The sequence below is a fragment of the Scyliorhinus canicula genome, chromosome 20, assembly GCF_902713615.1.
Source record: "Scyliorhinus canicula chromosome 20, sScyCan1.1, whole genome shotgun sequence".
Lineage (NCBI taxonomy): Eukaryota > Metazoa > Chordata > Chondrichthyes > Carcharhiniformes > Scyliorhinidae > Scyliorhinus > Scyliorhinus canicula.
Genome location: NC_052165.1, coordinates 7,786,309 through 7,812,148, shown reverse-complemented (window position 1 = coordinate 7,812,148; position 25,840 = coordinate 7,786,309). Strand labels below are relative to the sequence as shown.

The window sequence follows — 25,840 nt, the reverse complement described above, 5'->3', positions numbered from 1 at the left end:
AAGTCTTCACACCCAGTGCTTGCGTCCACCCTAAGGATATGGAAGCAATTTAGGCAGCGTTTTAAGCTTGAATCCATGTCAAGGTTGGCCCCCATCTGTGATATTTGAGCTGTTGAGATTAGATGCCACGCTTGGGTCATGGTGAGGGAAGGGGCTTTGAGAGATTTGGGGATTTATTTGTGGAGGGACAGTTTGCCAGCCTGGAGGAGCTGTCGGTGAAGTTTGGACTTTCTGGGACGAATTTGTTCAGTTTTCCCTCAGATCTATAATTTTGTGCAAAGGCTTTTCCTCCATGCCCCGTGGCACTGCCCCCATTTCTGATGGGCAGGATCCTTTCTCGAGCAGGGTCTGATGGGGTAGTATTTCAGGTATCTACAGGCAGATCCTGTTTGGGGGGGGGGGGGGGGGGGGGGGGGGCGGCGGCGGGGCGGTGGATGAGGTGAAAACAAAGTGGGATTGGGAATTGGGGCCTATTTTGGATGAGGCAGGGCGGCTTTCCACAGAGCGAACTACACGTCTTCCTGTGCACGGCTTGGCCTGCTTCATCTTAAGATGGTAAAAAAGGGCTCACCTGACTAAGGCAAAGATGAGTGGTTTCTTTCCTGGGATAGAGGACAAGTGTGAGCAGTGTTCTCGGGGGTTGGCCAACCACACACTTACTTTCTGGTTGTGTCCCAAGCTGGTATGCTTTTGGATCTCCTTCTTCAGCACCAAGTCACCGATTCTTCAAGTCTATCTGGAGCCCTTGGGGGGCCATTTTCGGGGTGCCGGACTCGCCGGGCCTCCAAATTGGGGTGAAGGCAGATGCCCTCGCCTTAGCCTTGTTTGATGGCCTGGAGGTGAGTTCTGCTGGGCAGGAGGTTGCCTACTCTGCCCAGCGCCTCAGTTTGGTTGGTTGACCTGATGGACTTTTGGCAACTGGAGGTCACCTACATCTTCAGGCGGTCAGTTGAGGGCTTCTACCTGAGACGGCAGCCGTTCATTTCTTCCTTTAAGGATTTAGCCGCTGTCAGTTGTTTGGGGTTTTGGAGCTGGGAGGGGGGTCATGTGAGTTCAGTTAATGGGTGGAGGGGGAGGAGTTTTTCTCTTTTCAGATGAGTTTTATATGGTTGTGCTTCTGTAATATTGTTCAGTGTTATATCCATTGTTTGAGATGTTTGTTTTGTTATGAATGTATTATAAATGGAAAATTCCTGAATAAAAATATATATTTTTTAAAGTTGGGTCTTAAAGGAGGAAAGTGGTCGGGAGATGGAGATTGACAAGGCATTTCGGAGCTTTGGACCTGGGTCACTGAAATGTTTTAATAGAATTCGTACAGTGCAGAAGGAGGCCATTCAGCCCATCAAGTTTGCACCCACCCTCTGAAAGAGCACCCTACTTAGGCCCAATCCCCTGCCCGATCCCCATAACCCCACTTCGTAGGACACTAAGAAGCAATTTAGCATGGCCAATTCACTTAGTCTGCGCATCTTTGGACTGAGAGGCAACCGGAGGAAACCCACACAGACACTGGGAGAAAGTTCAGACTCCATACAGACTGTCACCCAAGGCCGGAATTGAACCTGTGTCTCTGCCACTTAGGTCACTAAAGGCATGGCTGCCAATAGTGGAGCTAAGGAAATTGGGGATTCACAAGAGGCCAGGTTAGGTGAAGAGCAAAAATCCATATGCAGTGTGGCAAGGCCATAGATGAATTTATCAACAACGCTGAGAATTTTGAAATTGATGTGTTGCCAGACCACGGGTCCATGTAGAGCAGGAATGATAGTTTTAAAATTAACTTGTGAGATGTGATCCATACCATTTGTGTGTGCCTCTTCCTAGCCACCTTCATCTGACCCCATCAGCATATCTTTACCTAACTTTCTTCCTCTTGTTTAGCTGACTTCTGTTTAAATCCTTTATCTTTGCCAGGTGCCTCAACTGCACCTTTGTAGGAGCAAGCTCCACATTCTATCACTCTCTGGGTAAAGAAGTCGTCTCTTGAATTTCTTATTGGATTTACTGGTGATTATCTTGTATTTATAGTCCCTCATTCACGTCTCCCCCACAAGTGGCAACATCATCTCCACATCTGCCCCATTAAATCTTGTATTTTTAAAAACCTCTATTCGCTCTCCCCTCTGTCTGTTCTCTGGAGTAAACGCCCCAGTCTCTTCAGTCATTCCCAAGGGGCAAAATCCCTCAGTTCTGATATTGTTCCAGTAAATCATTTTTGCACCTACTCCAGTGTTTCTACATTTTTAAAAATTATAATCCTTTTATTATAAGGATTATTATTAGCGGAGTTCATTTGTATTCCCAAGTGTGCAAAACACGTTTAACTTAATTTGTTTGCTTTTAAATTCTTTTCCTCTAGAAATGAGCCCGCATGCTTTGTTCGCTTTTGATTAATAGCCTTACTAACTCGGGCTTTTAGAGTTTACTGTCTCTCTACCCCAGATCCCTCTAATTGTCCCCAGCGAACACATGTGCAGCAGATCTCTCTATTTGAATCTTGTTGGCTCAGAATTATTTCATGGGACACTGGTGTTAGTATTGTGCCAGGAAGGATCTGTACCGGTGAGATGGACACCACCTGAACCAGGCTCCTAACAGAATAAATAGGGCAGCCACAAGGGCTTTAAATTAGACTGCTCAGGTGGATAAAGTATAACAGTTCAAAAACAAACAAAAAGAAAGAGTACAGTAATGGTCAGAAAGGGAAAAAGATGTAAAGCAATTCAACCAGTAGGCAGAAGTAAATATGTGAGAAAAACATTAGTACAGGACGGCTTAGGTTATGTGATCCAAATAAGTGCATTTTATGCAAATATGGACAGCACGGTGGCACAGTGGTTAGCATGTCGCTTCACAGCTCCAGGGTCCCAGGTTCGATTCCCGGCTTGGGTCACTGTTTGTGCGGAGTCTACACATTCTCCCCGTGTCTGGGTGGGTTTCCTTCGGGTGCTCAGGTTTCCTCCCAGAGTCCAAAGGCGTGCAGGTTAGGTAGATTGGCCATGCTAAATTGCCCTTAGTGTCCAAAAGGGCTACGAGGGGTTAGTGGGTTACGGGGATAGGGTGGAGGTGTGGGCTTAGGTAGGGTGCTCTTTCAAAGGACCAGTGCAGACTCGATGGGCCGAATGGTCTCCTTCTGCACTGTAAATTCTATGAAATGACTTCAGAGGAAAGGATGTAACAACAGGTAAACAGGCAGTGGAAACTTTATAGGTAGAATTAAGAAATAGAAGAGGATTTAAGACTGCAAAGGCAGTTGTATTTAGACCCTCTAGCAGTAGCTGTGATGTGGTATAAATAGAGAGATTAGATGTAGCAACGGCAGTGTGGTTTAAATGGAGGATTTTAATTTTAATTTAGACGGAGATAAGCAGACTAGCGTATGTCAGGAAGGTGGTGAATTCGTGTGGAATGTAACAATAGGTCAAAGAACAAGGAGCTGGGCCACGTCATTTAGTACTGAACATTTAATCAGACTTGGTTAAAAGCCCAATGATGCGCGAACATTACCTAATAGTAGTCATGATACGATCAAGTTCACATTGTATTTGAAAGGGCGAAATGTGGAATAGCCACAAAGGTTCTGGATTTGGGTGAGGCTGACTTCAATGTGATGAGGCAGAGAACCTGCACAAAAAACTGGGCAAACCTGTGAATAGGTCAAATGGCAGAAATTCAGTGGGGGGGTGTTCAAAAAAAATTAACATGACCCAGAACCAGTTTATTAGCCCAAAGGATAAATGATCACAAAGTCCCACATTCAAGTCCCCATTCAGGGCTTGAGCACAAAAATCAAGTTTGACACTCCACTGCAGTGCTGAGAGTGGTGTGGTCATTTGAATGAGGCGTTAAACAGTTTATGGTGGACTAAGTGTACAGAGGGCCCAAGGTAAGTACCCAGTTGGAGAGCATTGGAATAGTTTAATAAAAACATGGATGGGAGTTTCGGCAGCTGATGAGCTAAGACAAAGCCAAATTGTTTATGGTTTGTATATAACTTGAGTAGGTCATTGTTTGAGTGCTAAATATAATATTTGGGGAGCAAGTTCAGATTATAATTTTGTATTTGCTAGCTTTCTGTGTTCAGAGGGGAACAATTGGGGCGAGGCTCATCCTTAGTGAAACAGAGGCAAACTTGCAGACCATGTCATTCCCTAGAGTGTATATCGTGCAACATATTAAAAGGTCTGGAAGTAATGCTCTTGATCCACAAGTGTCTCATAAATCAGACTAAAAGGGACGATCCTTTAAACCAGAGATGAGGAGGAATATTTTCAGCCAGAGGGTGGTGAATCTGTGGAACTCTTTGCCACAGAAGGCTGTGGAGGTCAAATCACTGAGTGTCTTTAAGACCGAGATAGATAGGTTCTTGATTAATAAGGGGATCGGGGTTATGGGGAGAAGGCAGGAGAATGGGCATGAGAAAATATCAGCCATGATTGAATGGCGGAGCAGACGCAATGGGCCGAATGGCCTAATTCTGCTCCTATGTTTTATGTCATGGTCTTATGGGGAAAAAATGGTTCAATTTGTTACTTATTGAGCTATGCTAGTCCAGAAAGCCGTTGGTTTTAGATAAGACCATAAGATACAGGGGTAGAATTAGACCACTTGGCTCATCGAGTCCGCTCCGCCATTCAATCATGGCTGATATTTTTCTCATCCCCATTCTCCTGCCTTCGCCCCATAACCCCTGATCCCCTTATTGATCCAAAAACCTATTTAGATTAGCTAAATTCACCAGAGTAGTAGCTAAGACTTCATTGCTGGCCTCCCCCAATCCTGATAATTATCCGGCAACTCATGCTGAGCGGTACAAGCTCAATGACGGGGTCAGGCTCTAAGGTGAAGTCCCTACAGTCTTACACCAGGAAAAACACACTAGGCGCAAACAAGTGATATGCCTGTTTCGGAGATGTAAGGGTGCATGCAACGACTGTGAAATCATACCTTAACAATTCACGAGGAGAGAAAATTGGGGGTGGAGAGAAAGGAAGATAGTTCTCTATTTGGTTAAAAATGCCAAGAGCTTTTCTTTTTCCAAAATAATTCAGAGTTACAGACAGATTTGACCTTCTAACCCCACCGCCTGCCCATAATAACAGGTTGTTATAATCCCAAACATCCTTCAAGTACCTAATTGTATCTAATTTGCATAATATGCTTTCTTGTGTTTCTTCGTGGGTGCTTAAACTGTAATCCTTGCATTTTAAACGTTTCCATTTTTAATTCTGATCAGTTCCCCTGGCAGCTTGACAGTTGTGGTTAATGTTTCGAGGCCGCAAACGTATTTGAAGGTAGTTTGCAAATTGGGAGGTTATTGAGCAGGGCTGGGAGAACAAAACTGCAAGAAAGCAGCTTGGAGCAATGTGTCCTTTTGTTTTGTTGCAGGCATTCTTTGTGAAGGACTACATTCTTAACCACCCTGAGGATGGGGAGAAAATCTCTCGCCTGAGGGAACTGATGTTTGAACAGGTAATACACACTGACGACCCCAGAATACAAATATTCATCAGCGCCAGATACTAGATTCATGTTAAAACCAAAGCATCGAGTGACCCACATATTAGCAAGAAACAAATCGCAAGGTTGATGAGAGAAGCAATTCGACCAACTTGGCTCGGGCCGCAAAATGAAAACCCGCATCGGTTTCCCCATTGCATCACTGTCCTGAAGTGCCTCCACTTTTCTTGATATCTGTTTTAAATTGTCCTTCCAGCAGTTGTGACCCACACCCTTTGTCCCAGTATCTTGGCATGTCATGAAGTAGTGCTGCCGATTTACCATACGGCATTTAACGGGGCTGGTTTAGCTCACTGAGCTAAATCGCTGGCTTTTAAAGCAGGCCAGCAGCACGGTTCGATTCCCGTACCAGCCTCCCCGGACAGGCGCCGGAATGTGGCGACTAGGGGCTTTTCACAGTAACTTCATTGAAGCCTACTCATGACAATAAGCGATTTTCATTTCATTTTCATTTAGATGACAATTTTTAAGAGGAGGTGAAGGAAAAGACCATCAGCTTCACTGATGTTCGCCCTGTCAGTTGAATGGGCGCAAGGTCACGCCGACCGCAACGCTTATTCCTGTGGGAGACAGAAAAGCCCAGGAAGCATGGCTGGCCAATTTCAGGGGCAGATGTCTGTGACATCCCTCCCTGACTCTGAAAACAATTAAGAAAGCTGTGAGTGACCTGTGATCAACACCAGAGATAATTATTCGACCCTACCTTTAACTTGTGTTCCTGGAATCTTGGAAACGTAGGACAGGAGTAGCAAATACTGTTTCCGCCAATCCAGTCCTAAGGATCACATAATTCCGCCCCTCATGCAGCCAATACTTTGACTGCCAGAACATTGAGTCACACTCTTCAAATTTTAAATAGCCTGCACATGCACTGCCCCACAGGATAGGATATTCCATGGGAAGAATTGTACAGTCCCCACAGTGAGTTTGTTGGCAGGGGACCTGGAAAACTGTCTTTTCCGCCGAGCTCCTTCCAAACCCTGACGTGACCGCAATTCTAAGGCAGGTGGGTGGGACCAAGGGTGCCTCACTGGACCTTATCCCCAATGACATCCTTTATTCACCATTTATGAGCCATTTCCCACCGATTGGCGGGAGGAGTTCAGGGGCAGGAGAAAATGCAGCATGTCACCTTGCTCAGGCTTCGGAAAGGCAGGAGCTTCTCTCTCAAGGTTCCCTTTCTACAAAGGACACCCATCCTCTCCATCTGCTCCCTGCAGGTGTTCCCTCCTTTTCCCATATCTCCATCACGACCCCCATTCCCCCTTAGCCTCACCATTGTCCAAGAATCTCTACAGTGCAGAAGGAGGCCATACAGCCCACCTACACCGACCTTCTGAAAGAGTGCTCTACCCAGGCCCACTCCCCCACAATCCTGTAACCCCACCTATCTGTTGGTCATTAAGCAGAAATCTAGCATGGTCAATCCGCCTAACCTGCACATCTTTGGACTGTGGGAGGAAACCGGAGCACCCGGAGGAATCTCGCGCAAGCATGGGGAGAATGTACAAACTCCACACAGTCACCTAAGGCCGTGACTGTGGCGCTGTGAGACAGCAGTGCTAACCTGCTGTGACATCTCCTATACGTACGTGGACTCTGGAGTTTCGCATTTGAAGATTGCTGGTAGTCCCAGCCTTGGCCACTGCTGGCGCTGCTACGGCAATCTGATTGGCCAGCAGCTCTCTGAGGTAGGACGAAGTCCTGCCTCCAGCCAGTTAACACTGTTTGGGTCTTTAAATGGCTGCATGGATGATGTGACCATCATGAATGGATTCTGCACTGACTGTTCAAGTGGCTGGGTGGGAAACCCTGCCTTCTGAAAAACCCGGCCCTATATATTCTCCACCTTTGTATAAGAACATCATAGATTATCATAGAATTTACAGTGCAGAAGGAGGCCATTCGGCCCATCGAGTCTGCACCGGCTCTTGGAAAGAGCACCCTACCCAAGGTCAACACCTCCACCCTATCCCCATAACCCAGTAACCCCACCCAACACTAAGGGCAGTTTTGGACACTATGGGCAATTTATCATGGACAATCCACCTACCCTGCACATCTTTGGACTGTGGCAGGAAACCGGAGCACCCGGAGGAAACCCACGCACGCACGAGGAGGATGTGCAGACTCCGCACAGACAGTGACCCAAGCCGGAATCGAACCTGGGACCCTGGAGCTGTGGAGCATTTGTACTATCCACAATGCTACCGTGCTGCCCAAATCATAGATTATCATAGAATTTACAGTGCAGAAGGAGGCCATTCGGCCCATCGAGTCTGCACCGGCTCTTGGAAAGAGCACCCTACCCAAGGTCAACACCTCCACCCTATCCCCATAACCCAACATAAGAACTAGGAGCAGGAGTAGGCCATCTGGCCCCTTGAGCCTGCTCCGCCATTCAATGAGATCATGGCTGACCTTTTGTGGATTCAGCTCCACTTTCCGGCCCGAACACCATAACCCTTAATCCTTTTGTTCTTCAAAAAACTATCTATCTTTACCTTAAAAACATGTAATGAAGGAGCCTCAACTGTTTCACTGGGCAAGGAATTCCATAGATTCACAACCCTTTGGGTGAAGAAGTTCCTCCTAAACTCAGTCCTAAATCTACTTCCCCTTATTTTGAGGCTATGTCCCCTAGTTCTGCTTTCACCCACCAGTGGAAACAACCTGCCCGCATCTATCCTATCTATTCCCTTCATAATTTTAAATGTTTCTATAAGATCCCCCCTCATCCTTCTAAATTTCAAGTTATATCTGGTCTGTATTCACCCATGCTTGAATCCAAGTCTCTTTCAGTCACAGTGCTGGGGTCCTTGCTATTTGTGGTTTATATAAATAATTTAGGCATGAAAGTCGGAGGGTTGATCAGTATGTCCGCAGATTACAAAAATTGGTGGGCTGGTAAATCATGAAGAGGATATAGACGGGTGGGGTTGGTCAGGTGGGCTGATCAGTGGCAAATGGAATTCAGTCTGGATAAGTGTGAGGTGATGCACTTGGGGAAGGACCAGGAAGGCAAGGCGATACATGATAAATGACAGGACCCTGGGAAGCACCGAGGATCAGAGGGACCTTGGTGTTCATGTACACCGGTCCTGTAAGGTAGCAGGGCAGGTGGATGCAGAGGTTAAGAAGGCGTATAGTACACTTGCATTTATTAGCTTTTATTAGCCGAGGCATGGAGTTTGAGAGCGGGGAGGTTATGCTGGAACTGTATAAAGCTTTGGTTTGACTACAGCTAGAGTATTGTATGCAGTTCTGGAATCCACACTACAGGAGGGATGTGATAGCATTGGAAAGGGTACAGAGGAGATTTGCCGCGATGTTGACTGGGCTGGAGAGTTTCAGCTATGAAGAGAAACTGGATAGACTGGGATTGTTTTCCTTAAAGCAGAGGAGACTGAGGGGAGACATGATGTGATGTAGAAAATTATGAGGGATCAGTAATCATGGACCATAGATTTAAGGGTGGGGGCAGGAGATTTAAAGGGGAAGTGAGGAAAAATCTTTTAATATGGAACTCGCTGCCTGAAAGGGTGGCGGAGGCAGAGACCCCCATAACATTTAAGAAGTATTTAGATGTTCACTTGTGATCCCAGGTTAACAAGGCTATGGGCCAAGTATTGGAAAATGGGATTAGAATAGTTAGATGGTTATTTATGACCGGCACAGACGTGATGGACTGAAGGGCGCGTCTGTGCTGTAGACCTCCTTGACTCTATAGCTTGTGCTGGAATTGAGCTTCACTCTGGGCAGCCATTTTCATAATCCTTGTTTTTTTTAAAAAAATGAACTTAATATCACTTCTAAGCCACATATTTGTCTCTGGTAGCAGTTGCCCACAAAGTCTGCAGCATTCCTAACGAAAGTTTCAAGTAATCAAAGTGGGTATATGACAGAAGGGTCACAGATTAGGTCAGGAATAGGACCCAGTTACCTCCGATCTGAATTGTCTTGTCGGAATAGAACCTCGGCAATTCCCAAATAGGACCATTAACGGAGATGGGGCACATCTGGGAATTCGCCACACCCGAGTGAAACTTGACACAAGTACAGCTTAGAGCAGGTATGTCTGCATACTAATTAGTGAAGCTATAGGTCCACCTGCGGTTTCAGGCTGGGATTGTGATCTGGATTCACGAAGGTGGTCATTTACCCATCCCTATCCCCATCCCATTGCATCCTGCTATAATGGTGTGGGGGCCAAGCATTAGTGAGCAAAGGAGAGAACCCCTCCCATGGAGCCAACGAAAGCCCATGGGGTCAGTTGCAACTCTTTCAATGAGCCATTCACTCTTGTGGCCCATTCAAACTTTTTACAAACAGACATGAAGCTGCAACCGCATCATTTTCTATTCTTGGAGATACCTCATATACCTTACTAGACCTATGTTCCAAAATAAAAGACATATAGAGAATGCCGCAAGTTTATGCACAACAATAATTTGCAATTGTAAAGTGCTTTTAACAGAATAAAAATGCTTCAAGAACGTCAGGAGCAATAACAACAGGTAAAGAGCTTGACCTTCTAAAACTATACTTAGTTCCACACAGCAGTGAATGTAATCATTTTCTTCAGCAATATAACCCAGTATGTCCCAGTGCTCACATTTGGTTCGATGGTATATGCCGGATTGACATGAGAAAATGCAGATTGCGTTAAAATGCTTTCACTGAGAGACCCCCATTTGAATAAATACACTGCTCAAACAAAGTATTCAGTTGATTTCTTACATCAATTATTAAAGAATTTCTGTATTGAATTATTAAACCAATGTCACTCCCAGGAACCGAACTGGTGGCCATCTTGATTGATCGTTTGTACAGAGCATTATAAATTCATGTAGGTGTTTAAAGTCTAGTTCTCCCTTTGCCTACCCCTACGCAGTGACAACATGATATTTGTTACAGTCATTTTCACTCCAGAATTGCCTCAAATTATATTTCGCACATACTGCGAGATGAAAGCAAATGTCAACAAATTAATTTAAACTGATGAAGGTTTCTGTCAATGTTCATGTGCTATCATGGTTATGTTCTTGACAAAGTGAACTAAAGCCATCTAGTGGTGGTGCAAATATTGTACAAAATTTAGTGTCAGTCATCTTGGCTCTTTCAGAATTCTCTTCAGCTCTCCCTGAAAATATCAACGTACTTTAAACACTGTATGTGAAAGAACTTGCAAAAAAAAACGTGTTTCTTCTGGCTCCCTATGAAAACATTGAGTTGCTGCTGTTGACTGTACAGCATTCGCGCCTTCCCAGTTGCTTTCAGACGGCCATTCTTGCTGCCCCATTTGCACCGAGTCAGCGCTCTGCAGATGCCACTGGTGTCCACTACTCACCATTATCAACTAATGGGGCTGATGACTAATTAGTTGTGGTGTTGCATGAGCCATGTGCTGTATCTGTCCGGCTATCCAGCTCAGGTGGAGTTCAATTCCCAGATACAAGAGAAAAAGGCTTTCAGAAAGCAAATGTAAAAAGAGTAGATGCCCGTTAGCTATCAAAATGCAGATAACTGAAATTCTTTTCAGGTTACTAACACACTTTCACTTGTTTGTGTTCAAGGCACATATCCTTGAGTACGGCTTGGCTGTGCATGAAAAGTTTGTGCCCCAAGACATGAGACCGTTGCACAAGAAGCTGGTGGATCAGTTCTATGTGATGAAGTCCAGGTTGGGGATACAGGTATGAACCCTCGCAGCAAGAAACTGATCAAGTGAATTCCATCATCAGTACTTCCGTATCTAATGATCCATGTGCCTTTTGAATGGTCTGATCGATATCGGTAGCGAGTTAAACTTTGACTGTGTCATGTCATTATTAAATGGTAAAATATTTGATTAACCCCACTACATCAATATTTAAATATCTTAAAAGGCTTGAGACTTGTTTCAGCAACTTGCTTATTGATCTGTTCTAAAGGTGAATAATAACTGTAGTGTTGTAAATATTGAAGTTGTATTTGATTTGTTATGCACTGCTCTCAGACAATCAGCAGACTTCTTCAACTCTTTACTTCTTCACTTTGTCTTCCCGTGGTGTCTCCCCTGTATAATTCTTAACGTACAGACAAGTGGGAATGCACTTTAAAACCATGAGAAGAATTGTTGATGAAAAATTACATTACTTTGTTTCTTTCAATGTTTTTTTTTTCTTTTCGCTATTCCTAATTTGTCTGCTCCACTTGACCTCTATCATTTTTCTTCTGTGATCATCTGGTCTTCTGTGGCATTGTAAATTTATACAGAATGGAGAGTTATGTAATTTAATTTGCATGCAAATTGAAATATGTGCTGCTAGATTGCCGAATAATATTCTTATGAAGTGTGCTGCGTGATGTCTGTTGGTCCCTCTCCTTCCTTTCTTGTTATGCTTTAAAGCTGCTGGTTTGTGATTCTATTCCCGGCTGCCTGGGAGCAGACATTTTGTGTAGAATCTTTTTTGCACTGATACTCGCCTTTAGGCAGCTGGTTTTCAACCATTGATTGTCGATCCCACCTCCAAATGAATAGTGGAATCTGGAGGAAGTGCGAAACTGAGAAGTGATAAATTTTTTTCAAGGATGGAGGTTAACGTAATAAACATAAGATTCTATGCCAGATAGATATAAAGTCAAAATCAAATTGAAGTTTTTTAAAAAGGAGAAAATGGGAGAGGCACTGCTTCTTGAGTAAATGCACCATAAAACTTTTGTTTGTTGTCGGAGTATCAGTGAGAGTGGATGCTGGACACCGGCAGTACAGCCTGACGAGCCTGGTCTCCTGTATTGCTCCTCCAGTTCTTTCAAGAACCAAAGATAGAGGGGGAAACCCCATTGATAACCGGTGAATGTTACCTGGAATGGGGCAGCGTGGTGCTGGTAATCGCTGGCCCCAAATAAATTGGCACAGTGGTAAATAGGAAAATAGCGACATTTTAAATAAATAAATAAAGTAACTGAGTAATCCAGTCTGTAAATTTAGCTTCAGTGTCAGGATAGCTTCTTCCAATCTTGGATGCCTGTTTTTACACTGCCATCATAAATGTTCACTGTAAATAATGTAGAAATCGTGAAAAGTGAGGCACCTGCTAATATCAAATAATTACACAAGCCTCATTTTTGGGGCAATAAAGCAGAAGCTGTGCTCGAATGTAGACAGAGATCCAGTGTATCGGATCCACACGACTGCAGCCTCAAAGTTAAGCTGCTAAAGATCTAAATTGCTATGTCCAGGGTAAGCAGCTGCTCAAGGGAGGAAGGTCTGGAATGATGTTTTAATTATCTTTAACAAAAAGAAAGGCTCCCAACATTTCTCACGAACCAATTATGGACTCTATCTGGGAATTCAGATTGACTTGAGGTGAAAAAAAATATTTAGATTCCCTGCATATTACAATCTATTACTCCATGAGATAAACATTTTTTCTGTGGCTCTCTCTGGGAAGACTATTGTAACTACTTATCTGAAGCATCAGGTTACCTGCTTCCTCTCAAACCTGATCTGAAGTCTAGACCAAACAACTTTGAAACTTTGCTTTAAAGTTACAATTTTCGATTTTAGCAGCATCATGGTTAATGGCTGCAGTTTCATAGAACTAGCCGACTGCGAGGTTCCCAGAGTCGCTTGGCAATGGATGAAAGGTGCTTAATATTCAAGTCCTAACTGTCGGGTTTAATGTATTTACCGGCTGGAAATTTCCTTTGAAAGTTGCTTTTGCACATTGCTTCCAATATTACCTCACATCTTCCAGTCGGCGATGCTGTGAATTTCAAATAAAGCAAAACACCTGTTAGAAATGCAGTCTGTTGGTTGATATGGAATCAATTATACTTCAATTATTTTTTCCGCAGGTGCGACCATTTATTTTGTGGTTTAACTTGTTAGGAGATAATGAAAGTATTGATCAAGTTATGAATCCGAGCAAAGATGTGCTTTAATATTAATTATATCCACGCTGAGCCCAGATTTAACAACACTGCGCCACTAATATTTATCATTGATTTTTAAAAATGTAATTTCTTTAATTATTAGGCCACGGAACTTGAAATTTTTCTGATGGAGCAGAAATATTGTGGTTCTGATGTAGAACAGTGGAGTTTAGGTTATGAGTCAGATCCTTTGGTGCTACGTGCAAGGACTGTACTTGATTTCAGTTAATCGTGAACAAAAGAGAAACCGCTTATTTAGTTGCATGTGGTCACACCAGGAAGTGGCTGAGTTCATAGGCTTTGATTTTCCATAAACTTTGTCTGGAATACCAGTTTTGACTGAAATTATGACAAGTTTCTGTTCTCAGATATGCTTCCAAGAAAGGAATTTGCACACTGCCTTTCCTCAGTCACAAGCCAGGATATCTTTATCTCTCTCTGCTTCTCTTATGGGATCCCTTCTGTGAGGATCACTGTGGGTTTCCAATATACATCTGTAGAATGCAAAAGATCAGGAAAAGGAGATGATGGAAATGACAGAGGTGTGCAGCATAGGACCTCATCATAGAAGACAAAAAGACTAGGGCAGCACAGTAGCACAGTGGGTAGCACTGTTGCTTCACAGCTCCAGGGTCCCAGGTTTGATTCCTGGCTTGGGTCACTGTGTGGAATCTGCACGTTCTCCCCATGTCTGTGTGGAGTCTGCACGTTCTCCCCGTGTCTGTGTGGAGTCTGCACGTTCTCCCCGTGTCTGTGTGGAGTCTGCACGTTCTCCCCGTGTCTGCGTGGATTTCCTCCGGGTGCTCCGGTTTCCTACCACCAGTCCCGAAAGATGTGCTGTTAGGTAATTTGGGCATTCTGAATTCTCCCTCAGTGTACCCAAACAGGCGCCGGAATATGGCGACGAGGGGATTTTCACAGTAACTTCATTGCAGTGTTGATGTAAGCCTACTTGAAACAATAAATATTATTATAAAGATTATTCTAAAATTATTATTATAACCTGAAGAGCGGCCTTGCAAAATAGACCATCTGAGACCCTCCAAGATTTCTCAGAAGAGGTTTGTTCGAGGCGGCACAGAAGGAACTTTATTTCCCCTTGCAAGTTAACTTGTTAAAAGGCAGGAGAATGGGGATGAGAAAAATATCAGCGATGATTGAATGGCGGAGCAGACTCAAAGGGCCGAGTGGCCTAATTCTGCTCCTAGATCTTATGGTTAATATTTTTTTATTTTTTAAATTCCTTCTTGGGACTGGCCAAGGCTTTGTTGGCAGTAACTTCACAGTAACTTCATTGCAGTGTTAATATAAGCCTACTTGTGACACTGATAAAAATGATTATTATTATTATAAATTCCAAACTGACTTCATATTGCTGCTGAGAACTGCAAGCTAAGTTCACAAATGCATCAATTTTTAAATAAATTTTAGCTCGTGAACCTAGAAAATTGATCAATCCTGAAAACGAGCTGCACTTGCCTATTCCGGTGTGCTCAACGGCAAAAGTGAAATTCATGCAGGGAGTCAGGTGTTCAAGACAGCACACCTCTATGAGGGAAGGTGCATTCTGGCTGCAGGCAGCAGTGAATGAACACAGATGTGATTGCAAGACCTGCAGAACAGGCCCCAGGTTGGAATTGTTGGTTTTGGCTGTGGACAGGAGAGATCTTAATCCCCATCGCAGTAGAACAGCAGGTGAGAGCAAATAGAAAGAAAAATTCCCCAAAGACCTCAGGATACCCTAAAGTGCTTTACAGCCGTTGAAGTACTTTTGAAGGGCAGTGACTGGTGTCATTTAGGGCATATGGCAGCCAATTTGTACACAACAAGGGGCGCGATTTAACAGAAAAATTTCTAAGTGACATTTGTGGCAAGTTTTGCTGGAAGTCACCGGCTCTGTCGGCAAGTTCCTCACTGCTTTCTAACAACACTTGGTTACCTGGGGTGTTTCTCACTGGTTTAACCCATCTTAAAACTTTTTTTTATCACTGGGGACCTGAACTCCGAGATTGGGCCGCCGTTTTGAAAGGGTGCCCCGATCTCGTGAGCTTATGGGCCCCCCACACACCCCACCCATGGGCAGTGTCACCCCCCATGGACATGGGCACCTGCCACCCCCTCCCCCCCCCCCCCCCCCCTCTCTCCCCCACCCAAGTCAGGACACCCTGCTATGGGGTCCCCCTCATCAGGATCCTCTCCAACTTCCCAGAGGCCCCTTTTTACCTGTCCTGCATGCCTCCACCATGCGGGGCCTGATCCTTGGCAGTGCCACCCTGACTGTGCTCCTACTGGCTTGGCAGTGCCTGCTTTTCAGGAGGAGAGCGAGGAGGCCACCCTGCTCTATCCCTGACTACCCAAGGACCTCTGATGACTTGGGAGCCCCTCTCCCAATCCCCCTCCCCACTGCTGCCCTTCCGCCTGGTCCTGAATGGTGCCCTGCAGGGAGGCCGGTAAATATTGGGTAGGTAGGTTTAAGGTCTATTTACGCGAGCGCAGCGTGCTCCCGCCCATTGTGGGCAGGTTCCTGATCATTGCGGGAGCTGGGTCAATCTCGCGAGGCATCAAGGCTGTCGAGAAGCCCGCAGGAAGCTTCACCCGTGATTGACCGGCCATGTCGCACTCCCATTGGGGTGTGACATGGCTGGTAGATCATGCCCAAGCTCTCACAAAGGGCAATATGATAATGACCAGGTAATCAGTTTTTGTAATGTTGATTGAAGGATAAATGTGAACCAGAATTCTGGATACAACTCCACTAATCCTCTTTGGAGCAGTGTCACTGGACCATTTGCATCACCCTCGAGGTCAGGCGGGACCTTTGTTTCATGATCTGAAATATGGCACCTCCAACAGTGCAGCACTCCATCAGTCCTGCAGTGCTGTGTCATCCTAGATTTCTGTGTTCAAGTCTTTGATAGTTCAAGTCTTCTGCCTCTGAGGAAAGATTGCCACCAGTTGAGACACTGTGATGTCACAGTGGAGGTCAGCCACTGCAACCCTGGAAAATATTCCATGACCTCTGCAGAGTTGACAACGTAAGAATTTTACTTACTTACTTTTATTTGTTTCTACCTGCATCCACATGACTCGAGCGCTCCCATTTCCCTTCACTCTCCTACAATCACTGCACCACATTTCATTCCAGCTCCTTCTCTTCCTACTCAGTTTGCACTTCCCCTCTTACCACCATTGCAGCACTTACTTGCCCACATGTCGCATCTTCCACACAATCTGGAAACTATTTTACCATGCACATTCTCCAAGTATTTCTGGAAGACTGTCATTAAAACTCTCGCTCCTTTCTTGTAGGAGAAGCATGTGCACAACGCCAAGCAGGAAATTGCAAACGGAGGAAGTGTCGGCTACCTGCACACCCTTTCTCCTATGGATGAAGAACGGCTGGCCATTAGGGGTGGGAGATGAGGGGAGGTTACGGCCAATTCTAGAGGAGAGAGGATCATAACGGGTTTCTTCAAACTGTCTTTCTTCAATCTCATTCAGCCGGCTCTTATTTATAAACTGCAGCTGCTTTTAGCAGCCACGCTCTCCTTCATGCTAAAATATTGAGGCACTGTGCAAGGAGGCTAGTCTTCCATGGCAACATGCATACTTTAAAGGGTAGGTTAAAGGTGGGCCATTCATGTGGTGCATTATCAATCACTAGTGTGCGGAGCAAGGGCCGGGTGATGGGATGTCATAGATACCACTCTCGAGGGCAAGATTACATACTAATACTACTGCACCAAAATATAGATATAGAGTTTGTGGGCCTTGTCTACTGCATGTGTAAACCAGGAGATGCAATGTGCATTGGACTACATGCCAACAAATGTGCCAGAGCACGCACAGCCCAATTTACATAGTGACTTCATGCAAAGCGTCAAGATCATTCTGTCCAACATGAACTGGGTGATGCGCTCCGTGAATATTATAGTGTTGCCCGCCTCACTGCTGCCATGGCTGCCATTAGGGCAGCATGGTAGCATTGTGGATAGCACAATTGCTTCACAGCTCCAGGGTCCCAGGTTCGATTCCGGCTTGGGTCACTGTCTGTGCGGAGTCTGCACATCCTCCCCGTGTGTGCATGGGTTTCCTCCAGGTGCTCCGGTTTCCTCCCACAGTCCAAAGATGTGCAGGTTAGGTGGATTGGCCCTGGATAAATTGCCCTTGGTGTCCAAAATTGCCCTTAGTGTTGGGTGGGGTTACTGGGTTATGGGGATAAGGTGGAGGTGTTGACCTTGGGTTGGGTGCTCTTTCCAAGAGCCGGTGCAGACTCGATGGGCCGAATGTAGGTTCTATGATATCTTGACCCTGAGTTCAGTATGGATCTGGGTTTTCAGAATCTCGCAACATTCCTGCATTGGGTTCTCGCAGAGAGCCTACATAAGGAGAATGGCCTTGGTCCATGGAGTGTTCCATATTGTCTCTTTTCAAAGATGGCATGCTAGTTCCCTTACCACCCACTCTGCCAGCCACTTTTTTCTTGCCACACCAAAGCTGGGCCTGCTGCTGCAGCCCGAGGTGCTTCAGAGGCCAGCCGGACACTGAGGTCACCCACTATTGCCTGCTGAAGTGTCCTTATTGGAAGCTCAGCAGCTTTGCACTGCCCAAGCTGTAGCCAGGAGGGAAATACATTGTAGAAGCACCAGAATACATACTACACAAGACAAATACGAATGGGTATTTGGCGGCCTGCAGAAGGACTTCGCCAGGCTAGGAGAGTGGGCAAAGAAGTGGCAGATAGAATGCAATGTGGAAAAGTGTGAGGTTATGCACTTTCAAAGGAGAAATGGAGGCATAGACTATTTTCTAAATCGGGAATGCTTAGGAAATCAGAAGCACAAAGGGACTTGGGAGTCCATGTTCACGATTCTCTTAAGGTTAACGTGCAGGTTCAGTCGGCTGTTATGAAGGCAAATGCAATGTTAGCATTCATGTCGAGAGGGCTAGAATGCAAGACCAGGGGTGTATTTCTGAGGCTGTATAAGGAGTATTGTGAGCAGTTTTGGGCTATGCATCTAAGGAAGGATGTGTTGGCCTTGGAAAGGGTCCAGATAAGATTCACATGATTGATCCCTGGAATGAAGAGCTTGTCGTATGAGGAATGGTTGAGGACTCTGGGTCTGTACTCATCGGAGTGTAGAAGGATCTTATTGAAACTTACAGGATACTGCGTGGCATGGATAGAATGGATGTGGAGAGGATGCTTCCACTTGTAGGAAAAACTAGAAGCAGAGGACACAATCTCAGACTAAAGGGACGATCCTTTAAAACAGAGATGAGGAGGAATTTCTTCAGCCAGAGGGTGGTGGATCTGTGGAACTGTGGAGGCCAAGTCACTGAGTGTCTTTAAGACAGAGATAGATATGTTTTTGATCAATAAGGGGATCTGTGGTTATAGGGAGATTGCAGGAGAATGGGGATGAGAAAATATCAGCCATGATTGAATGACAGAGCAGACTCGATGGGCTGAGTGGCCTAATTCTGCTCCGCGGTCTTATGGTCTTATGGGTAGCAATAGGTTGATTCTTCATTACATCAGTTAAATCTTTAAACAAATGGAAATCAAAAATTTGCTCTGATGTTAATTTTGTAATTAAGTGAAGGCAAGACCCATAAGACACTACCATTGGATGGTGGCAGTAAGAATGACGGTGATTAGAATTGCAGGACTGTATTGGGTATGGGAGTGATGGATGAGGTGGTCATTGCTGCTCCTGCTCTTTGTGGCGTCTGACATATTGCTGCTCAATGATGAGGTTCGTGAAGTGCTCTTTGACCCATTTGTTTTTGCCTGAGAAGCATGTCTGTTGGTGTCCCGTATGAATCATTTGTAGGGATCAGGTGTGTAGGTTGACATCATAGTTTTTCTTGGGACCTGTTCAGCTCAGTTGGCCGGACAGATGGTTTGTGATGCAGAGCAGGGCGAACACCTTAGGTTCAATTCCCGTACCGGCTGAGGTTGTTCATGAAGGCCCCGCTTTCCCAACCTTGCCCCTCGCCTGAGGTGTGGTGACCCTCGGGTTAAATCACCACCAGTCAGTCGTTCCCCCCCCCCCCCCCCCCTTCAAAGGGGAAAGCAGCCTGTGGTCATCTGAGACTATGGTGACTTTCTAAAAATATATAATTTTAACATGTAAAAATTTTGTACATAAAACAAAACATGCAAGAACAACAGAAACCCCCCACACTTCATCAGCCAATAACACTAAGAAAACACTCCTCCCCCCCACAACCACCCCATCCCTTAGCAACTGACAGTAACCAACTCTTTAAAGTGGAAAATAAACAGACCCCATTTCTTGTGGAACCCCTCAATTGCACCCCCCTCAAAGCAGACTTAATCTTCTCCAAATAGAATTTCTGGATTTGCTGTCCAGGAACTCCAGGTCACCAAATCATTAAGAGGTACAGGGCAGAGAAGCTTACCCCACCCCAACAGGACCCGCCTGTGAGCAATCAGTGAGACGAAGGCTAAAACATCTGCTCCCGCACCCGTCTGCAGCTCCGGCAGATCTGACACCGCAAATATGGCTCCCACGGAAGTGGGCTCCAGGTCCAGGTGCAAGATCGCTGACATGGTGTTGAAAATCGACCTCCAAAATTTCTCTGACTACGGGCAGGACCAGAACACACGTACATGATTGGCTGGACCCCTCCCACATCACTCCACCCCCTCAAATAACCGGCTCATCCTCGACCTCGTCAGGTGCACCACCTTTAACTGTATTAACCTCAGCCTCGCACACGAGGTTGAGGCATTCACCCTCCGCAACACGTCACGCCATAACCCCTCCTCCAGCGCCACCCCCAGCTCCTCTTCCCACTTGGCCTGAACCCCCTCCAGTGACACCGTATCCTCCAAAATCTTCCCATGAATTGCCGAGATGACCCCTTCCTCCAACCGCATCACAAACAACACCCCCTCCAACAACGAGGGGGGCGGTGTAACCGGAAACATTGTGAAATCCCACACCTGCATGTATCTAAAGGTCTCCTCCCCCCCCCCCTCCCCCCCCTCTCATGCCCTGTAGAATCCCAAACTTCTCCATCAACTCCTGCAAACTGGCCTGCAAAAATAAGTCCTTCATTCCTGTCACCCCCTTCTCCCAACCCTGAAACCTAGCATCCAGCTTCGCCAGATCAAACCTATGATCTTTGACCAGTATCACTTCCCCCCCCCCCCCCCCACCCACCCACCCACCCACCCAACTTAAACTGCCTTCATATCTTCAACGAGACCACCACCACTGGACTACCCGAGTATTTCCCTGGGGCAAATGGGAGCGACGCCATTGCCAGCGCCAGCAAATCCGACTCCCTACAAGAGCCAACCTCCATCCTCATCCCCATTGTCTCTGGCTCCCTACCCCAGTCCAGCACCTTCTCCGCATTCGCCGCCCAAGAGTCATGCAGCAGATTTGGAAGAGCCCCCCCCCCCCCCCCCCCCCCATGGTTGCCTTCTCTGAAGCACCGTATTCCTTACTCACCTATACAAATGGTAAAATCAACCGTTCCACCCCCAAAAAAGTCACCATCGACAAAAAGACAGGTAAACACTGGAATGAAAATTAAAACCGCGGCAAGATTCATCTTTACCTCCTGCACCCCGCTTGCCAATGATGAGGGAAGGCTATCCCACCTCAGCAAACCTGCCTTTACCTTACCCACCAGACTTGTAAAATTCAACTTGCGGAGCCAGGCCCAGTCCCGAACCATCTGCACCCCAAATACCTGAAGTGAGTAGTCGCCAAACGAAACGGCAATCTCCCCCACAGGTCTGTCCCGGCCCCTGGAGAAGAAACCAAAAAGCACTCTCTCTTTTCTAAATTCAGTTTATATCCTGAAAAAACTCCAAACCTGTCCAGCAATCCATTATCTCCCCCACCGTGTTACAAATATACAACAAAAAGGTCGTCGACAAATTTGTTCCAATATAGGTAAGTATGAGGTGGTGTGTTTTTGCGTGAAGAGTCGAGGCAATATCGTGCTTTGAAAATAATAATGGGATAAAGGAGCAAAGGATCTCGGAGTACATGTTAATTTTTTTTTTCACTAATGTGAATATTGCCCATCCCTAATTATGGGAATGAGTCACTTAAGGACTGATGCAGTCCATGTGGTGTAGTGGCATCCTTGTGCTGTTACGAATCCAAGATTGTGACATGGCGATATATTTCCAGATCAGGATTATATGTGGCTTGGAGGGGAATTTCCAGGTCAAGGCCTCTGCCGGCCTTGTCTTTTATGTGACAGTGGTTGCGGGTTTGGAAGCTGCTGCTAAAGGAGCCTTGCTGTGTTGCTGCAGTGCATCTTGTGGATGGTCCACACTGCTGCCACTGTAAGTGGAGGGAGTGAATTTTGAAGGTGGTGGATGGCGTGCCAATCAAGCGGGTTGCTTTGTTCTGGATGCTGTCAAGCTCCTTGAGTGTTGTTGGAGCTGTACTCATCCAGGCGAGTAGCGATTATTCCATCATCACACCTCTGGCATGTGCCTTGTAGGGGGTGGACAGGCTTTGGGAATCAGGAGGGTGAGTCACTCATCACAGGATTCCCAGCCTCTGAGAACCTGCTCTGGTAGCCACTGTATTCATATGGCTAGTCCAATTCAGTTTCTGGTCAATAGTATGTTAATAGTGGGGGATTCAACATTGATTATGTTTAACTGCAGGCAGTAGTGGGCATTAACTGGGGATTCACTTGTGCCCCAATAAAATTAGACACAGACTTAAATTGTGATTGTTGCATTAGTCATTGTATGGTTGTAATATTTAAATCTGCAAATAAATATAAATGTGTATAAAGATTGGCTCCTGTTTTATCCTTCACCAATTGGATTTCTGACACAGAACAATACAGATATGCAAATCACCAGAAGTAGCATGACACAGTTAAATGAGGCCACTTCATTAAAAGAAACAGACTGGCATTCATTTCTTGATTGTTAAAACTGGAAATCAGAGAAGCTTTGTTAAACTTGTACAGAACTTTGGTTAGACCACACTTGGAACACTGTGCACATTTCTGGTCTCCTTACTGGAGAGGGTGCAAAAATTTGATAGTATAAATATTAAAAGGGGCGGCATGGTGGCAAAGTGGTTAGCACTGTTGCTTCACAGCTCCAGGGTCCCAGGTTCGATTCCCGGCTTGGGTCACTGTCTGTGCGGAGTCTGCACGTTCTCCCCGTCTCTGCGTGGGTTTCCTCCGGTTGCTCCGGTTTCCTCCCACAAATCCCGAAAGACGTACTTGTTAGGGGAATTGGACATTCTGAATTCTCCCTCAGTGTAGCCGAACAGGCGCTGGAATGTGGCGACTAGGGGATTTTCATAGTAACCTCATTGCAGTGTTAATGTGAGCCTACTTGTGACACTAATAGAGATTATTATCAACATTATTAAAAGATGTTTTCACTGTGAAATTAGGGGCCTTAATTGTAAATTGTAAAGCAGAATACTGTGTATGCTGGAAATATGGAATAAATAAAGAAGAAAGTGATAGAAGCATTCAGCAGTTCGGGCAGCATCTGTGGAATGGGAAACTGGGTTTCTCTTGAAAGGCCATTGATCTGAAAGTTTAACTCTGGCTGGGATTTTCTGGCCTTGCCACCAGCGGGCATTATTGCTCCCCATCCCGCCAGTGATGAAGCCGGCTGAAGTAGGGCTGGAAGCTCCCGTCCTCTGTTCCTCCCTCTTCAAATGCTGCACGGCCTGCTGTTTCCAGCATGTTCTGCTTTTATTTCTGGACTTGAGTACAAGATCGTCACCAATAAATCCAACAGGGCCGACGGGCAGAACTCCATTCTCCAAAGAATGATTCGAACGTGGGACTCATTACCACAAGTTGGTGTTGAGGCAAATAGCACTGACGCGTTCTAGGGAAAGTTGGATAAACAAAAGGCGAAGGTGTGCTGGTGAAATTGGATTAAGCAAGGCAGGAGGAGGTGTGTGTGCCGCATTTGACCAACTGGGCCATTGGCCGGATTCTGTGCCGTACATCTTTTTTTATCAATTAGCATTTTTGGTTGCCTTTTGATCCTTTGCTGGTTGCCTCATAAGAAATGAGGGCTTGCAAGGAGAAATAGATACTTTGTGTTGGGATGAGGAAAGGATGAGGGTCTAAAGCATAACGAGTGGCTCTTTCATTTCAGTGTCTGAAGTCATCAAGCGCGTGAAACTCCTTATTTCATTTTGTAGTTTTGAATCTCGTTAAAATTTCTCTCTCTTTATTTGTTCATGAGATGTCGGCATCACTGACTCGGACAACTTTTATTGTCCATCCCTGATTGCCCTTGAGAAGGTGGTGATGAGCCTTGAACCTCTGTGCGGAGCCCATGTGGTGGAGGTAAACCCACAGTGCTGTTAGAAAGTGAGTTCCATGATTTTGCTGTGGTGCCAGTGAAGGAATAGCGATTATAGAATCACAGAATCATTACAGTGCAGAAGGACGCCATTCGGCCCATCGAGTCTGCACTGACCCTCTGAAAGAGCACCGTACCTAGGCCCACTCCCCCGCCCTATCTCTGTAATACCACCTAACCTACACATTTTTGGACACTAAGGGGCAGTTTTATCATAGCCAATCCACCTAACCTGCACGTCTTTGGACTGTGGGAGGAAATCGAAGGGGAACTTTCAGGTGGCAGTGTTCCCATGTATCTACTGCCCTTTTTCTTCTAGGTGGGAGAGGCCATGGGTGCTGTTGAAGGAGGCTTGGTGAGTTGCTGCAATGCATCGTGTCGGTGCAACCGCGTGCCGGTTGTGAAGGGAGTGAATATCATCGGTTAGGGATGCCAGATCTGGCTCGACACATGAACGAACGAAAATCGCTTATTGCCACAAGTGGGCTTCAAATGAAGTTACTGTGAAAAGCCCCTAGTCGCCACATTCCGGCGCCTGTTCGGTGAGGCTGATACGGGAATCGAACCGTGCTGCTGGCCTGCTTTGGTCTGCTTTCAAAGCCAGCGATTTAGCCCTGTGCTAAACAGCCCCTGCTATTCCAGGAGATGTTGGTGGAACTGGTGTCACAGAAAGACAGCAGAGTGTGAACAAGTACGAAGTGAGGAAAGCACGGCAACCTTAATTAAGCAAACAGGATGAATTTAAAGTGAGGGTGAATAATGATTAAATCTTAAGAGGGGGAAAAAAGCTTCTCTTACTTTTCAGGGGCTCGATGCAACCTCTGCCATGGTTTCAAACTGGAATATTAAAAGCTGCTAAAACTGAGGAGAAAAAAAAATCCTTTTTATTTTCTCTCTCTGTCTCTGTAATTTTAATGAAAAGATCTGAGGTGAGGTGATCTGACGCTCCCGCTCGTACTGATCACACTCGGACTATGCCACTGCCTCTCATATAAGATTTGCTTTTAAAGTATTGCTAATTTCCTGTGCCGTATTATAATCTTTGCAATGCTCGTTTGCAGTGTTCAGCTGGAGGTAAGTGGGCTAGCTGAAGTTTGTGGCCACAAATATCAGCTCCTTTGCACCTTTTATTGGGTTCAATAGGACATTTACTGGGTGTGTGCCAGAAAGAGGCAGGTAGAATGAGCCCATGACTTTGAAAGGATTGCAGACTTCCCCATGTTGCAAGGTGCCATTGACTGCGCGCAATGGGCTGTTTAATGTTGCTAAAATCTGCAGGGAGCAGTGTGACACTGGGCAAAAGCCCTGTGGACTTCAGCAACTTGCAGTCAACAACTCTAAGGTGCTCATTATCCAAAAAGACTTCCATTTTCCCCACAGTGTGAAAACATATGCAGCATTTCTTTCAGGTTAATGCTCAGTAACTGGGCCGCAATCGTGACGCCGTCATACTACAACAGTCTGCTATGCCATCGACAATTGAGCCACCACAACAAACCAGAGGGTGGCTACTGTACAAGGTGTTCTCATGCACAAGCTGCCCAAAAGGGAAATGTTCATATAACAAAGTGGTATTGAGCAGGCAGACGGGGGAGTTTGCTGAAACGTTCCAATACCTAAATTGCTCTGGAAGAGGTTTGCACTACTTGGCAGAGTGCTTTCCTGCTGCATTGTTCAGCATCATGAGGTCACAGTCCTTGCCATCAGAATTTGTTTTTAAATTTAGAGTACCCAATTATTTTTTTTTCCCCAATTAAGGAGCAATTTAGCGTGGCTAATCCACCTAACCTGCACATCTTTGGGTTGTGGGGGTAAAGCCCACGCAGACACGGCGAGAATGTGCAAACTCCACACAGACAGCACGGTAGCATGGTGGTTAGCATAACTGCTTCACAGCTCCAGGGTCCCAGGTTCGATTCCCGGCTGGGTCACTGCCTGTGCGGAGTCTGCACATCCTCCCCGTGTGTGCGTGGGTTTCCTCCGGGTGCTCCGGTTTCCTCCCACAGTCCAAAGATGTGCGGGTTAGGTGGATTGGCCAGG

General features: G+C 45.8%; 1 protein-coding gene across 5 annotated transcripts in view; it reads left to right on the top strand.

The window, feature by feature from the left end:
* The window catches only part of dock4 (dedicator of cytokinesis 4), a 440,672-nt gene that overhangs the window by 372,196 nt on the left and 42,636 nt on the right, over positions 1-25,840 (top strand). For all 5 annotated transcript variants that reach the window (XM_038780165.1, XM_038780167.1, XM_038780164.1 and 2 more), the window contains 2 exons: positions 5,392-5,475; positions 11,100-11,219. In XM_038780165.1, coding sequence (XP_038636093.1) covers positions 5,392-5,475; positions 11,100-11,219 — 204 coding nt within the window. The remainder of the gene's footprint in view (positions 1-5,391; positions 5,476-11,099; positions 11,220-25,840) is intronic.